The sequence below is a fragment of the Ctenocephalides felis genome, unplaced genomic scaffold, assembly GCF_003426905.1.
Source record: "Ctenocephalides felis isolate EL2017-DRISC unplaced genomic scaffold, ASM342690v1 CF-g0.4_SCAFFOLD_00845, whole genome shotgun sequence".
Classification (NCBI taxonomy): domain Eukaryota; kingdom Metazoa; phylum Arthropoda; class Insecta; order Siphonaptera; family Pulicidae; genus Ctenocephalides; species Ctenocephalides felis.
Window position 1 is genome coordinate 70,867,550 of NW_020536999.1, and position 18,446 is coordinate 70,885,995.

General features: G+C 31.7%; 1 protein-coding gene across 1 annotated transcript in view; it reads left to right on the forward strand.

Annotated features, from left to right (window-relative positions):
* The first annotated feature begins 2,435 nt into the window (after window positions 1-2,435).
* LOC113363998 (glutathione hydrolase 1 proenzyme-like) overlaps window positions 2,436-18,446 on the forward strand; it is a 343,961-nt gene continuing 327,950 nt past the window's right edge. Inside the window, exon 1 of the mRNA XM_026606462.1 lies at window positions 2,436-2,536. Within this exon, the coding sequence (XP_026462247.1) occupies window positions 2,514-2,536 (23 nt within the window). The 5' untranslated portion in view covers window positions 2,436-2,513. The remainder of the gene's footprint in view (window positions 2,537-18,446) is intronic.

The following is an 18,446-nucleotide window of genomic DNA, read 5'->3' on the forward strand; positions in this document are numbered from 1 at the left end:
TCAACAATTATAAAATATTATTTTACTTAAAAATATTAAAATATTATTGTTCAGACTATTATATTGTTTTAATCAAAAATACTCAACTATTATTCTTTTTTTTTTTTGAAAAATTATAGAATTTGAAAGTAGTATTGAAAAATTACTGTTGAAATTTTACAATATTGAAAATGATTCTGATTTAACACATCAGATACAAGCAATAGAATTCATTCTAATATTGTGATATGATATTTAATGAATTTTAGATCTTTCTTGCACTTTTTTATGAAAAGTACTCAAAATTCGATATTGAGTACTATCGATACTTTCGCCACGATATTTTTTTGGCATCGATATTTTGATTAGATACTTTTCAAAGTACTCAATATCGATCTTTTGACTCGATACTTCTAACACTAGTCGTAAGGCCGTAATATTTCAGTAAGTTCCATAAATCCATGATATATATCGCTAAAAAAAGTTCCATAAAAATCGGTTAAATTTTTTTTTTCAACAGTTAATTACAAGAAAACGGCTCGGTAGATTTTCACCTAAAACTAATCAGTATCATTCTTAACTAATATCTTTCGAACAGTTTTTGATTTTTTAAAATCGATTCGGTAGTTTGAGCTTAAATGGATGAAATGTTTAACACACTTTTTTCAAATTATAAAGAAACGGCTCGGCAGAGCGTCTCACAAAACTGAAAATTATAGTCCTCATCGAGATACATCAAATAGCTTTTAAATTTATGTAAACGGTTCAGGCGTTTTTTGAGAAAACGTCCGATCAAAGGTTAAATTTTGTCAAATGCCAAAAACAATACCAATATGATATTTAATGAATTTTAGATCTTTCTTGCACTTTTTATGAAAAGTACTCAAAATTCGATATTGAGTACTATCGATACTTTCGCCACGATATTTTTTGGCATCGATATTTTGATTAGATACTTTTCAAAGTACTCAATATCGATCTTTTGACTCGATACTTCTAACACTAGTCGTAAGGCCGTAATATTTCAGTAAGTTCCATAAATCCATGATATATATCGCTAAAAAAAGTTCCATAAAAATCGGTTAAATTTTTTTTTTCAACAGTTAATTACAAGAAAACGGCTCGGTAGATTTTCACCTAAAACTAATCAGTATCATTCTTAACTAATATCTTTCGAACAGTTTTTGATTTTTTAAAATCGATTCGGTAGTTTGAGCTTAAATGGATGAAATGTTTAACACTTTTTTTCAAATTATAAAGAAACGGCTCGGCAGAGCGTCTCACAAAACTGAAAAATTATAGTCCTCATCGAGATACATCAAATAGCTTTTAAATTTATGTAAACGGTTCAGGCGTTTTTGAGAAAACGTCGATCAAAGGTTAAATTTTGTCAAATGCCAAAAAACAATACCAATTTTTGCAAACTTTGACGATTTTTCAAAGTTAGACCAATTGTCGTGGAGCCGTAATATTTTAGTATGATCTAGAAGTCTATGGTATCTATCGTCAAAAAAATAATAATAAAAATCGTCGAAAAAAATTTTTTTAACACTTTATTACAAGAAAACGGCCCTGCCGATCACTACCAACAACTCATCAGCACAATTCCCAATCAATATCTTTCGAACGGTTTTTGAAATTTCAAGATCGATTCAGAACTGCGGGCTAAAACGTGGATGAAAAAATTTTCACTTTTCAGCTATTTACAAAAAAACTGCTTGGCTGATCGTCGCGCAAAATTGATAGACGCTAGTCCTCATCGAGATACATCGAATGGCTTTTAAATTTTTGAAATCGGTCCAGCCATTTTCGAGAAAACGTCGATTTACGGCAAAAAATCTGTTAACACACACACATACACAAACTTTTTCCAAATTTGGTCTCATTCGATTCAGAATGGCTTGAAACGTCGAGAAAACATAAAATTAGCGAATCGGATTTTTTGATGAAAACATAAACTTCTCCTTCGGGAAGTTAAAAATTAAATAATATAAAAAATTTCAATTCGATTTTATTGCGATTATTATAATTATAACTAACCTACAAAAAGTTTATAAAAATGTTTCCAACTACTGTCCATCAACATCATCCATCCCACGAACGCCACAACACTACACACACTCTATACAAGCTATACACAAGCCCACTGTCGCACTCTATAATTACACTACAGACACTCAGCTATTAATGTACACGGGCACAACACTATAGTGCACCGTCAACACACACAAACTAACTGGATTGTTGTCAAGGAAGCGACTCAACAGCGAGCATGAAGACACATCGGCCCGCCTTGTCACTTTTCTATAATAATAATAATAAACTTCTAATAATTGGCTTCTATTTTATATTTTGCATTCGGATTGAATTGCATTCGTATCAATATTCATAGTGAGGTAGAATTTATTTGGATTTCGTGGCGAAAAGTTGAAACATATTTACAGGTTTTTCGTTAAAATAATAAAAGTTGGTGCAATAGTCGGTTTAGTTCCGGGTACGGTTGTAGCAAATCAACATGTTGGAGCAGTGATGTCATGCAAAGTGTGTTAATATTAGTGTAAGTAAATAAATTAATATATTTCTAATCTAATTTTAAATGGTGAAGGTTTTATAGTAATAAAAATTAATAACTAGTGATGTATGGGCATCGTGCCTTAAGGCAAATTGCTGGAACTTCGTACCGTAATTAAAAATCTTGGTACGGAACCAAAAAAAAAATTACACAAAATGTGTACACTTGATAAAATCTCTATAAAATATCTGATAATTTGATGTACATATGTCCAATAAATATTTTTGACCGCTAAATGACATTTTTTAGTTATGTTTATTGAGAGTCCAAAACCCTGGACCTGCCTTCCCAAAAATCAGTTAATCATCTTGTCAATACAAGTAAAATCTTTTGTGAATTATAAAATCGGAAGCTCCGTTCTTTATAAACTAAGTTACAGTTATAGGCACTTTTTGCTCCGTACCTAAGGAACGGAAACCTGCCGCCGCCAAAAAACTAATCAGCACGTCTCCTTATCAATACAAAACGAATGTTTTTGAAATATTCAAATCGGTGATCGGTGTTCCCTAAATCGTGGACGAAAATTTGTATCCACACACCCACATATACACATACACACACACATATAAACATCCATTTTTCTAATGGTATGCCAGAATATTCAGAAACCTTTGAAACGTAAAGATATATAAAAATTTTCATTTCGATTTTTTGCGATTACTATAACTTTACTGAAGCACATAGTCAAAAATATTCATTTAAAGTATATAAGTGAACTTTAAAACTTTAGCCAGAATAAAATCAAATCTGAATTATTTTCGATCTACAAAAAAAGAAAAATGAATGAAATTTTTTCTCCAAAAGCAATTGTTTTTTCAACACAAGCCAAAAGTTTTAAATCATTCAAATCGGATGCTCCGATCTCTCAAAAACTCGATTTCTTTTTCTGCACTCTTTGCTTCGTATCTCTGAAACGGCTGGACCTGCCTTTGCCAAAAACTAATCAGCACATTCTTATCACTAGGAATCGAATGTTTTTTAACCATTCAAAACGGTTGATCCGTGCGCCCGAAAGACGCGGACGAAAAAATGCGGACATACTAAAAACATACACCACACACACACACACACATCCATTTTTTCTGAGGTATGCCAAAATGTTCAGAAACCTTCAAAACATCGAGAAAGCAAAAATTTTATTTTCGATTTCGGCCACTTATATAACTACCCTACGGAAGTTAAAAATGAAACAAAGTAGCCATCAAATAATCAATATAAACTAGAAACAACTATGTTAGATATAAACATTTTATAAAAGGGCATACAATTCGAGTCTCCATTCAGCCGTGGGTACAAAAACGCGCATTAGTCATGTTCGTAAAATAGAATAACTTATATATTATTATTATTTATATAAAATTTAACTATTCGCATATTAAAATCATATCTTACCGAGAGGAAATTCTACTTTAGCTTGGCAAACCAAACCTCACCCTCAGAAACATTAACTATGGCGTTTCCCAATGTAGCGTGCTAGGTCCTATCCTGAACGCCCCAAAATATGTACCGGTATGGCTGCTCCACACGGGCCTGCATACGGTAGAAGAAGAAATTACAAGATACGCCATCAAACACAGTCACCGACTGGAGAACCATCCCAACGGGCTCGCCAAGGCACTCATCTCAGCAAACTACACCAAAGAGATTAAAAAGGAAAACGCCTTTGGACCTAACTGGCATCCCAAGTCAATCTAGATCATAATATTTTCTTAAATTAGGAGAGATTGCAACTGTGCACTCTCTCAAGCATTCAATAGTTTATTTTGCAGACAGCTTCTTTGTTATTTTGTTATTCATAAAATTTACCTAATGTCCATTGGCATTCAATAGTTTATTTTGCAGACAGCTTCTTTGTTATTTTGTTATTCATAAAATTTACCTAATGTCCATTGGACAGATGTAAATTATATCCAAAATAAAAAAAAATATTATATAAAATTTAAATGACCACACCACAATGTTGAATTGTGAATTAAACTGACTTTCGTCGGTCGTCAAAACTATGGTAACTCAATTGTAAGCATGATCCGACGGGTGGAATCCAAAACTGTACCGGCTTATCGAGACGATTCTTCAATACACTCATCACTGATTTTAAGAAAATAAATGTAGAGTACTTAAAAAAAATTATATTTAGAAAAGATTCACTTTCTAATATTGCTTACCAATCGGGTGTTTGGAAAAAGGAGTCAGCAGAAGCCATGTCCACTTTGTAATTTTGAAACGAATCGCGATAGAATCAACCGAGACATTAGATCAGATCTAGTATCTGAGTAACTTCAGATACAATTTCGATCTATGACGAACAAGATATATATTATCTTGTAAGTATTAAGTCCGATTGCTTTTACAAAAGCATGATTAAAATCAATACCGGACTTAATACTTATTTCACAAAAATCCAATGACACTTTCACTGAAAAAAAAACACACACAGTATCAGTTAGTATAAGCTCAAGTATCTGCACTAGATGTCCATCATCGCATTCAACATACTGATATAGACCATACCTTTGCATGAAATGTGGCGGAAAACATAGTTCACAAACATGCCTGAAGCCAAAGTTCACACACATGCTTGAAAACCAGCTACCTGTGTAATGTATATTTCAGTAATAGATGCACAATTTTACATCTTCATTTAGAGCAGCATCAAAAGGAAAGTCCTAATATAAAATGTTTAAATAGAATATCGACAGTTTCTGATAGAATACAATCTTGAATCAATTCGCTGCGTAAATGATATTATAATGTGGATCTAAAAAAAGGAAGAAGCGCAGTAACAAATAAAGAAATTAATTTGAATAAGAGATATCTAACGTGGAAAAAGTTAGTAAAATGTATTAAATAATAACGTTTAGGGAAAAGATGATATCAAAGAAAGACAGATGATTACTATGTTATCGTTGGTCAGCAATTGTTTAATATTGTTGGAGAGTATTTCCATAAATAACTAAATAGTTTTAATTCTACGATAATTTTATTAGACATCGATTAACGGAGATAATTTCTATACAATATTTTATTTATATATCACAAATGTCATGGCACATTTAAAATAACTTGCAGCTAATTTGCTCCATACTGCGGCCTCAAACGTTGGCATAAATTTTATGAACTATTTACTTATTGAATAGTAATGGCGACTTATTGAATAGTAATGGCGACTTATTGAATAGTAATGGGAACGTATTCATAATTGGTATTGTATATAAATTCTTTGAAGTTTGTGTTTGTGTCACTGTTTGAATTTATAATATGTTACATAATTGTGAATTTACTTCTTTAACTTTTCTTCTTGTTGGTCAGTAACTTGATGATTAGCTGGTAAAATTATGGGGTGCATCTGATTATGTGAGATATTTGCGTTTAGCAGCCTTCCGCCCGCTTTCAATAATGATTTTTTGAACACAATGAAATAATGGAGCTTGTTTGTCACTTTATTTAATTCTGTATTGTAAATTTTTCTTTGTAGTTGACGTATGATATCGTGACTCCTTTAATTATTTTTTTAAGCGAATCTTTTTCTTTTTTTTTCTAGTTAACTAAGATTTGTAATTAACTTCACGAATAATTGCTTCTTGTTTATCTTGTCTATCATTTTCTAATTCCGTATTATTGTTTGACGATTTGCGTGATTACAAAACAACCTTCCGCTAAAAGATTACCAGCTTTCTTGATTAGTAATTTGACTTCTAATAAAGTATCTACATCTTTGTCATCTACATAATAATAATCATATAGTGAACTGTTAGATAGCGCTGAATATTTCTTACTGTGCTGTAATGCTAGTTTATCTACCAATAATGATATTTGTTAACGAGCTATATGTGAATTTTGTATTAAATTGAATTTTTGTGATTCTAGTAGTGCTATTGAATTTATTTGTGTCTGGCATAAGAATTCTGATTATACTGGTTTGCTGTTCCTTTCTGTGTTAGGAACTGTTTCTTCTTCTAATTTTGCAACTCTGTTGTTGAGTTCAATTACTTTCTGGTTTAGCTTAACTACAATTTGATGGGCATCCAAAAATCTTTCCAAACTAGTGAGGCGCATGGTATCGTGCTTTAAGGCAAATTGCTGGAACTTCTCGTACCGTAATTAAACATTTGAAGAATAAAAATAATCAGTCAACAAAAATGTCTATGAATAAATATTATAAAACAAAATCACAAAAAATATGAAAACTTATTAGATTAGACGACGTTGTTTATATATGTTTGAATGAAATATATAATATAAAATAAGAATGAACATATTTTACTTCAAATGTATCAATTTTTCGTTCGCGAAATATATGCACTGAGTTAAGAATTTTAAATAGTTTATGCAGTATCAACAATACAAACATAAAAAGTATTAGATTTTTTTTTTTAAATATTACAGACGTGGGATTCGAACCCGATCATTCTCGACTTTCTTATCAACTAACGCGAACGGTGACGCGTTAACCAACTCAGCTATGACGACATGTGACGCGAAACACTATTAGCACTTTTTGTATCTTCTGTATCTTCGAAACGGCTGGACCTGCCTCTACCACAAACTAATCAGAACGTCTCCACATCAATACGGATCAAATATTTTTTGAATCATTCAAATCGGACGATTTGTTCTTAAGAACCTGCCATTTTTTGCACATTTAGCTCTTTATCTTCGAAATGAGTGGGCCAGCTTTTGCTAAAAACTAATCTCCTCTTCTCCCAATCATTACAAATTGAATGTTTTTTAGATCATTTAAATCGGGCACTCCATTCTCTCAAAAACACGATTTGTATTTTCTGCACTCTTTGCTTCTTATCGAACAAAGCGTCCGATTTGCATTATTCAAAGAACTTTTTGCTTGTTTCATAAAATAATTGCTTTTGGAAAAAACATTTTGTTTCTATTTTTTTTTATCAAAAACCTTTTTTTTCAAAGTGATTTTTTTGTATCGAAAATAATTTAGATTTTAATTTTTATTCTATTCTAATATACTTTAAATAAATAATTTCAACTTTGTAATTCAGTTTATATAATTCTTATAAATATTAAACAATGTTACGATATTCATAAAAATATATTTGAAAACACTTAATATTACTCTATCATTTCGTTACGGTACGGGCAGTTGCAGCAATTTGCCTTAAGCACGGTGCCATACACCACTAGTTTTGCTTGTCATTGTCGCAGTGCTAAAGATGATTCCGCGAACAGATTCACTACTCTCAGATTCTACTTCTCGTCGTTTTTGTTTACTTTTTCCTTCGAACCATCGACGTTCTAGTAGATCATCGACAAATTTAGCCACTTGATATCGCTATATCTACTTCTTCACAAATGACTTCGACTTTCTCATATATTTAGCAGCCGCTAATTGCGACATTTTGGAATCTTTTGTGTGGATGCAAAGTAACACAGCCACATATCGCTGTGTTTATTAGTTATCGAATTAGCAATCATGGCTTTAAACGTAATTTTCTTTCAAAAGCTCAACGAATACCTAATCCTTTCTTGACAATGCATCAAGAACAAAGCTTTTCTCTATCGTTCAGCGAAGGGATTAGAGCAAAATTTTTCATTAATTGTCGATAAAGTCGACCACGCTCTTACTTGACTGACTGTTTGTGTTGTAGTAATACGTTAAAAACTTGTATTCGAAATCCGTCAATTAAGTTAAAAGACGTTGCAGGTTCAAAAATTGGTTCTTTAATTGTTAAGTTTCTTATCTTGTATTGAGAATTCGACATTGAAGATAATTTGAAACGAACAGGATAATTTTTTACAAACGACAAGGTAATGAGCAAAAATATACTGTGAACGGTAAGGATACTAAATTTACAAAAAATATTTTTATAAGAGAATAAAGAACTAAAATAAACCTGATAAAAAAATATTATAGCTCTTTTTTAAATTTAAAAATGCGCTTATGAGATGCAGGAATCCCCCATAATTGAATTCCATACACGAGATGTGAAAAAATAAGAAAAGACAATTTACACTGACCTTAAGGACTATGAACATAAAACATGTTTTCGTTAAATTAGGTGTTAGTATAGAATCCATGTGATGTCCCAGTTTAAGTTTTTGTGCCAAAATTTCGAAAAGAAGAAAATTCGAAAAGAGTGTCGTTCATGATCTTATCTTATTATTTATATTAATAACAGTAGTAATTACATTTTTTGGGTTTTAGCATTATTGAGTAAAAGATTATTGGATTTAAACCAATTGGAAATTGAAGTCGTTACTAGATTTAATTTGTTACTAATTTCTTCCAAAGAACTTCCATTAACAATAATACTAGTGTCATCAGCAAAAAGTATAAATTTACAAAGATCAGAACAATTAAGTAGATCATTTATATATATATATATATATATATATATATATATAAGAAATAATAAAGAACCAAGTATTGAACCTTGAGGGACACCAAGTTTGATACTCAATTTGACTGCTATTATTACTGAACCATTATCGTCCAAATGAACAGATTGAGTCTTGTTTGATAAATAAGATGAAAATAAGTCAAGTGCTAAATCACGCGCACGCCGTATTTTGTAGTGATGAGCCCGACTCGGAAAATTCCCGATTCGAATGATTCGAAACAGAAAAAAGCCTGATTTGAATCATGATACGAATCAACTCGAATCAAGTATATATATGGACAAAAAAATCATGGATGTATTTTTTTAGTAAAAGTGATTCAAATTTATAATCAAAATTGTTAGTTTAACCAATATGAACAGACAAAGTAGAAATTGTAAACATAAATTACTATCAAAAAGTATATTCTGAAAATGATTAATAATGATTTAATTTTAAAGGCGGTTGATACATATCTACAAGTTAATTTACAATAATAGATTACCAAACAATTGTGCTACACTAAAGCATATAAAAAAATATTAGGAATCATGGGTCAATTGTTTATTTTACTATTTCAAAAGAGTATTATATTGAATATAATTGTATATATACTATATTGAAAGATTCCCGAAACTCGTTTCATAATTTGAAGTGGATTATTCTGATAACATTTAAAATCTAAAACACTTATTTATTATCAAAATCGTGTATTGATACTTCACGAACAAAATCGATCTCAGCGCTCTGTAAATAAATAAACACGCAAGAACGACGACGCATTGTATCTGTTTCGAACTCATATCGCTCGACTCGCTTGAAGTCGCAATAATTCGGTTTGAGTTATATGAAGCCGATTGAAGTCTTATCGCTCGAAGTCTGAATGATTCGGTTTGAGTCATATAACGTCGATTGAAGTCTTATCGCTCGAAGTCGGAATGATTCGGTTTGAGTCATATGAAGTCGATTGAAGTCTTATCGCTCGAAGTCGGAATGATTCGGTTTGAGTCATATGAAGTCGATTGAAGTCTTATCGCTCGAAGCCGGAATGATTTGGTTTGAGTCATATGAAGTCGATTGAAGTCTTATCGCTTGAAGTCGGAATGATTCGGTTTGAGCCATATAAAGTCGAATGATAAAGTTAGTCGATGAATCCGGTTAAAGTCAAATAAAGTCGATTGGAATTGGGTGATACATTTAAGCGTATTAAAGTCGATTGGCTCGCATGATTTAATTCACGATTATTTTTTATATTTATGTCATTTATGTTATTTATTATTATTTTTTATATCATTATAATATTGAATTAAATTAAAACATTTTTTTTATATTTATGAAAAAATTGTGTTCATGTATATTTTATCATAGTAAATATTTCGCGGCTTGATACGAGTTGATTCGAATCAAGAAAAATCTGATTCGAATCAAGTCGTTAAAGGCTTGATTCGAATGATTCGAATCATTTGATTCGACTTGGCACATCACTAGTATTTTGCAAACTCATTAAAAAGAATTTCATGGGAGATACTATGGTATTGCAGAAGGTATTGGACAAGTCACAAAAAATTGTAACGCAAAAGCTACCCTCTTCAAAAGAATTATTATTCATGTAATGAAGTGTATATTGAATGGGATGTTGAGCAGAACACTTTTGTCGAAATCCGTACTGATTTTTGAATAAAATACCGTTAATTGGTAAAAATAAATTAAGGTAGCAATATAATATCTTTTCAAAACTTATCAAAAATATTTGGTAATAAAGAAAAATAAATACAAATATTAACCAAAACACCATTTAAATTATAAAAGATTTATTAGCTGGAACATGGAACATAGCAAATAGAACATGGAAAAGAACATACATCGTAACACAGCAAAACCTAATCGCCTAGCTGAATACTACACTCTGTATTCCAAAGATAAGGCCCGCGCAAAATTTGAATTGACATATACATTTGTCCAGTATTTAATAATGAAATTGGCTTGTAATTATTAATTAAATCAGTGGTCCCTTTTTTATAAAAAAAGCTTAACCTTCGAATGTTTATTATGATTTGGATAAATACCTTTGTCGATAGCGTTATTAACGCCAGAAAAATATCAAATCGAATCAAAAAATATTGGAAAAAATATCAGATAAAATTTCACCTGGTCTTGAGGAATAATAAGAAAGTAAATTGTTTGCGACAGCTCATCAGAATATATGGGGCATTGGTAAAAAGAAATTATATTTGTTTTTATTTTAGAAAACATGGCATTTGATATGATTAGTACAATTGTTATATTTGAAGTCAAATTAAACGCTTTGTTAACAAAAAACAAATTAAATGCGTTAGCAATTGAAAGCTTATTATACATTTTTATATTATTAATATTAAGGCATTCAATATTGGTATACTAATAATCATACCGATGAAACAACGCCTGCTGGAATAGGAATTCTGATGAAGACAACAATAAAACATTTTGAATTGCTTAAATTTGAAAAAATTACCAATTGATACAAATCTATATTTACGGATATGACCTTGTTATCTCGGCAAGATCATGGGACCGATTCGGCCGCATAACAGAAAAGAGTTATGGCAAGGCCATATTACGTTCCAACTTTCATACATTATGCTACTGAATCATACTGAATACTGTCAAAATGTCTTGTATTTACTATTCGTACAGGCGATTTACACATAAAATGCAACGTCACTCGTATATTATAGAGCTGAGTCAGAAAGACCCTGTTATTTAATATCTTTTTTTTTGACATTTGTGCGGTTTCTAGAATAGGTTTTCTATTTGACAACCTGAGAAATACCCCTGACTGCACACTGACCACTGGCTTTTGTCAATATTTTGTATGGAACGTTCTTCATAACATGGCCTTGCCATAACATTTTTCTGTTATGCGGCAGAATAGGTCTTTATATCTTTTTACATAGACCATACATCCGATCGCCGTGAAAATTTGGGAAATTGTTAGGTAAATCCCCGGACAGGTTTTTGACTTTATTTTTTTTATTTTTTTATAATGCGTATATGAAAAACACAGATAACCCTAAATTTTCAACTTCTTATGACAAACCTCTATTTCGTAAGAATAATTATTGTAATTAAATCATTTTTCATCTCGATTTCTGTCAGTGAACGTTTTTGAATGAATTTCGATTGGAATTTTCAAAGTTAAAATATTATAAAGGGATTTATTTCTATTTTTATTATAGGTTAATCGCCTCTAATTTTTTTTTGTTTTTTTGAAGACATTTTCTTTATTTTTTTAATACACAGATATTTAATTATACTATATAAAGATACTGCGGAATAAACAAGTAAATATGACTATAAAAATTAATATAAGTATAGTGTAGAGCTGAGCTTAAAGAGCCGCGGGTAGAAAGGTTAACTTTATACGCTATTTGAGTGCATATATTAACTAACTCCACATTTTGAAAAAACTGAGAGATTAGTGCGAAAGTACCTTGTATAATCATAACTTTGAGTGATAATAATGACTTTTAGAAATAATAAAAATTAACACTGAGAAACGGAGCACTGAAATAAACATATTTCTATATTTAAGCAATAACTGGAAAATTTTCTGAACTTGAACTTAAATGAATATATATTTCAATAAATATAAATATTTACATTGCATTTTTGACATTGTTCGGATATTTACCCTTAGTATAGTATACGTGGTTTTGTAAACAGTGTGAGGTAAAGTGTCCGTGTGTTCTTCACGCTTAGCGGGCTGTTGTGGTTCAAGAGAGGTCTTAGTAGATTTAACATCCCGTAAGCCTGTCCAATTTTCGTATTAATATGTTTCTTGAAGCTGAGTCTATGGTCCAAGGTCACACCAAGGTATTTGACATCCTTGGACCGTCAGTCAGTCTAGTCATGGCATTTCGGCTATTTAATTGTCTCCGTCTCCAGATTGATCCTGATCTGCCATTTATCAGTATATTGGGATAGATTGTCTATGTGTGTCTGTATCTTTGTAGTCAGTAGTGTAGGTGATCGTGATGATTTGTATATGGCAGTGTCGTCAGCAAACGTTAGTAACATTGTGTCGGTGTCAGTGGATATGTCGTGGATGTAGACATTAAACCTTGCGGTCCCAAGATCGAGCCTTGCGGTACTCCCGCCGTCACTTGTTTAACCGCCGAAAGCCTGTTGTCTACTTGTACGGTGAAGTTGCGGTCTGAGAGCTATGATGTAATGTTCTTGTAATGCACGGTGGAAAGTTGAGTTGAATGAGTTTATAAATAAGTCTGTCCATCCAGATGATGTCGAATGCCTTCTCAAAGTCGAGTAACACCAATCCGGTATGGTTTCGTCTGTTTAAATTGAGAACTGAGTTTTCTATGAGTTGTGTCAGTGGGAGTAGTGTGGAGTGCCGTTCTTTAAAACCGTATTGTGTGTCAGTTGCCACAGTTTCTTCAGTTTAGTTCTAGTATCGAAATAGCCTGTTGTACAGCGTCTGTGATTGTCAGAGTAAGGTGTGTCACAGCCTCCTCAATGTCAATGTTGGTATCGATTGGCAATGTGTGTCGTGTGTTGTCTGTGATGATGTCTGTAAAAAATGTCCAGTTGGCTTCGGAATAATCTAGAAATTTGCGTTTGGGAGTTTGGTCGACGTCTAGTCTGCCTGAAATAGTGATGAAAACTGGGTTATGGTCGGAGTTAAAAAGTGTTCTTGTTATGGGTTCGGATGTTACGTGTAGATTTTTTGTCAATGCCAATGCTCGGCGTGTCAGGATAGTATAGTTGTGCGTCTGTGGTGTTGTGTTCGGTCAGGTATTCGTACAGTCTGTTTCCGCTTGCATTGTTGAAGTTACAGTTCCAAGATGTGTGTTGTGCGTTAAAGTCTTCTGCCACAAGAACAAATCTGTTCGAGTCCAGCAGTCTTTGTAAGTCTGTATGTTGCAGTCCATTTGTAAATCGATATTATAGTTACTTTTTGACCTCTTTTGTATACATTGATAGCTGTTATTTCAGAACCGCCCGCTGTCAGGTTTGGCACTTGCTCATGTCTGATGCTCGACTTGATCAAAATCGCAGTGCCGCCCCATCCGCGTGCGCCCGCCTGTCTGTCGTTTCTGTAAACTATGCACTTATTGATGTAGAGCCTGTCCGTAGGTTTCAAATGTGTCTCGTTAATCATTACAATGTCCAGATCATAATTTGTTATTGTCTGTCTCAGTTCGTTCACGTTGTTTTTAAGTCCGTTAGAGTTAAAGTGCATTATGTGTAAATCGCGCATTTGATTTACGGAGATGCTGCTAAAAAGTTAAGTATTGTTGTATATTTCTCGTTATATGTCATGTTATATTTGTTAAACCTGGGGGATCAGCAAACAGCATCCTGATTTCACCCATAGTAGCAAAAAGTCCCTCCGGTGTATTAAAGTCTGGACCGGACCTGTTGGTGCTGGCCTGTATGTCTGTCTTGCATTTCGAGTAGTTGGCCGGGTGGGCGCTCTTGCAGTTCACACACATCTTTTCCTCAGTTGGCAGTTTCAGGCAAGCACCTGGTGCGTCCATATTGAGGCACTTTATACACCTGTGTTTTAGGTCGCTGGTGTAGGATGTATGGTTGAACTTCAAGCATTTGTGACACTGCAACGCCCTGTTCTGTGTTCTAAAGGCCTCCCAGGAGAAGATGTATCCACCAATGTTAGTGACGCGCTTTAGCTCCGCTATATCCTGGTCCTTGTCGACTAAAATTATGTATATTGGCAGTTTATGTTGACTACCGTTCGACTGTTTTCCTGTTACTTGCACTACTTGCTTTACTTTAGTTCCTTTCAGTTGTAGTTCGCAGGCTTCTGTCTCAGTTATAGAAAGGTGGAGTCCCGTAATTGTGCCTAGATTTGTTTTATGGAGTAGTTGTAGAAGGGATAATTGCATTCGCTCAGTATGTTTTTAACTTCTTCTTGATCAGTAATTGAATCAATGAAGATTTTATGTGAATTATTGTTCAGGAACTAATATCTGAAATTGATTTTGGTTGTTTCCCAGATATAGCGAATAGTCTTCAGCTCTAATTCAGATTTCACAATGATAGGCGGAATTTTTTCTTCTTTCATATGGCTTTTCTTCAATGGTGCTGCCTGTACCCCTGAAGTGGATGGCTGCCACACAACATTGATTTTCTCGAGCTCCTGGTTTTTAGCTTTCTTTCGCCGTTTGACCTTCTTGTATTCCTCAAGCTCCCTGTCCGTGTCCATACCAGTCCGATCAGATAGCGCATTGTATTTATTTTTGAGGGTCTCGCTCGTTAGCACTTCTATTTTCTGCACTTTCATTATTCTTAATTTCTTCCCAGGCGGCTGCCCGGGAATTACTCTGGTCTCTTTCAACACCTGTGCACTGATTTTTTAATGTTAAATAAATGGAATAAAGAACTATTTGTTTTTAATTTTGAGAGAAAAAAAAACTCTCTAATGGGTGCTTACTTCTTTCCCATTATCAACCCCAATCCGGGGTTTGGGAAGAGAAGTATGCTAAAAGGCACTTTCACCTTTAGAATTTAGCGTACCGAACAAGATATATGTTATCTTGTAAGTATTAAGTCCGATTGCTTTTATAAAAGCATGATTAAAATCAATACCGGACTTAATACTTATTTCACAAAAATCTAACGACACTTTCACTGAAAATAAATGACAGTCTTTTTAAATAAACGCTGAAAATTTTCTGAACATAATTCGATAGTTTGATATGTGTTGTATGCTGTGATGTACGTTGTTGAGTTTCCACAGATTAATTAAATCAATGATAAGCTTATAAGCCTCAATTACATATTAGGAAGCTGAATGAGATATTTCACTCTACTAATGTAACTCAGCAATCAATCACGAAAGATACGAGCGTTTTTTTCAATAACTAGATGTAACAGAATCGCAGTTTTGTTTACATTTTTAACTTCCCAAATGAGAAGTTTATGCTTTCATCAAAAAGTCCGATCCGATTTTATATTTTTTCGACGTTTCAAGCCATTCTATATCGAATGAAATCAAATTTGGAAAAAGTATGTGTGTGTGTGTGAACAGGTTTTTACCGTAAATCGACGTTTTCTAATAAACGGCAGGACCAATTTCAGAAATTTAAAAGCCATTCGATGTATCTCGATGAGGACTATCGTTTGTCAGTATTGCGCGACGATCTGCCGAGCCATCTCTTTGCAATTTTTAAAAAAGTGTTAAACTTTTCATCCAGATTTAAGCTCATACTACCAAATTGATTTTAACATTTATTTATTTATTTATTTTACAAGCCGTCGGTATAATAATATTATAATAAGGCTTAAGTCAATATTTTATAGGTTTAATATAATTTAATTAATTATTAGCTATTTTATTACTTATTTATTTATTATTTAATTTATTTACTATAAACTTATTTATATTTAGTTAATTTTAATTATTTTTAAATATAACTAGTTTGTTTGTTGCAAGTATTTTTTTTAAATCTAATAAGTATTTTAATAATCTTTACAATACTTTTACAACATAATTATTTTATTTAACAAATTTTAGGTTATTTTATGATATTTTAATAAATTTAAGTGTCTTATACTATTGATATTATTATTAATATTATTATTATTAATATTATCATTATCATTTTTATTATTATTATCAACTATTTTTACAATATGAGTTTTTTATTTTACAAATTTTTAGGTATTTTGATGAAAGAAATTGTTTCACAATTTTTTAAGTGTTTTTAAATTATAAGTTTTTATTTAACTAATTATTAAGTATTTTAACAATAATAGTCATATAAAAGTAGTAATTAAAAAAAAGTCAAAATTTTGTTTCACAATGGTTTAAGTGTTTTTATTTTTTTTAAAACATCAAAAACTGTTCGAAATATATTAGTTGGAAATGATACAGATTAGTTTTAGGCGAAGTTTATAGAACTTACTGAAATATTATGGCTTTACTACAAATAGTTTGATTTTAAAAAATCATCAAACTTTGAGAAAAAGAGTAGTTTCTTTGACGTTTGTTAAAATTAAAATTAGACGATTTATTTGGTATAACGATAGAGTATCGGAATACATGAAAATGCTAAACCTGTGTAAACTGTTTTAATTATAAAAATTATTGATTTTTGAAAATTTGCCTTTAGAAAATACTCCGAACTAACGTGTTCGTTCGTTTTCAATTATGTGTAATAAATTCACTCGGAATACTTATCTAATAATCACTCATAAATTAATTTACTTTTTATTGATTAAGGCAATATTTTACACATATCGGGAAATTCTGGTAACTTGCCTCAAAGATAGATACCAATACTAACTAGCTTATGATTAATAACAATTGTTTTAAATATCTTCAATTACATTAATAAAATACACTGCAAGTTTCGGATCAACCGATTTGAATGATTCAAAACCCATTTGATTGATTGATGAGGAGTGCTGATTAGTTTTTGGCCAAGGCAGATCCAGCCGTTTGAATGATACAGGGCAAAAAGTGTGAAGACAACGCGGCCCTTACGCGCATCGATATTTCGCTAAAAAAATCAAAATTCAAAAATATAATTTTTGCAAGGTTTTCAAAATTTTTGAAATACGGTACTGGAAGTATCAGCAATTTGCTTTTGGCATGATGCCATTCTCCCCTAGTTCATTTTATGTTTCTAAAGCTCGCAATTAAAAAATACATACAACCCTAAATTTTCACTCTCTTAGCACATGCCCCTATTTCCTAATAGTCAATTGATTCTATCTTTTTTGAACATAATTTTTACTACAAGCACAAGTTAAGTTCATCAAGTTTGTATATTTTGATAAAGATCTTTTAAATGATATAATATAATGCATATATAATGTAGTAAATCATAGGTTTTTATAAAGATCAATTGAATGATGATTTCATTAGATTTACATAAAAAATTGCATAAAAAAGTATGAAAATAGTTTCACTACAACAAAAAGTTGCACGAATTCATTTTTAATTTTCTAAAATACCCACCAATTTTCGAAAATAATTTCAACCTTAATTTAAATATTATTTTAATTCAATTTGATGATTGGTTTCCATATTTGACTATGTTATGTTACATAAAACATAATGACATGGAAATTAATTACATTTAAAAAATGTAATAATTGTCAATTTGGTTTCACTAAATTAATCAATTAATTTATTTTTTTATTACAGGCCCTTCGCGACATCAAATAACTATCTAACAAACTAAATACATTCTAAACTATTTTCTTTATAATTTACTTGTAAAAAATTAAAGTGCACTTCCATGGAAAACTCAAGTGCGCAACATCGGATTGGACGAGAAAAAAAATGGTGAGTTATATTAATTTAATTTGTAATCGTAAATAAATAAAGATGCAATCTCAGAGTATGAATTGAAAAATAAATGATTGATTCGTACAAAATGATTTTCATTATTTTCGTGGCCAATAAAACACAGTTTCCGGCGACAATTAGGGCTTCCAGGAACGTACTAATGCATTGTAAGATCTGACTACCGGCGCATTCGATATTTGAAATGTGAAATACCGTGATACCGGTATTAACACG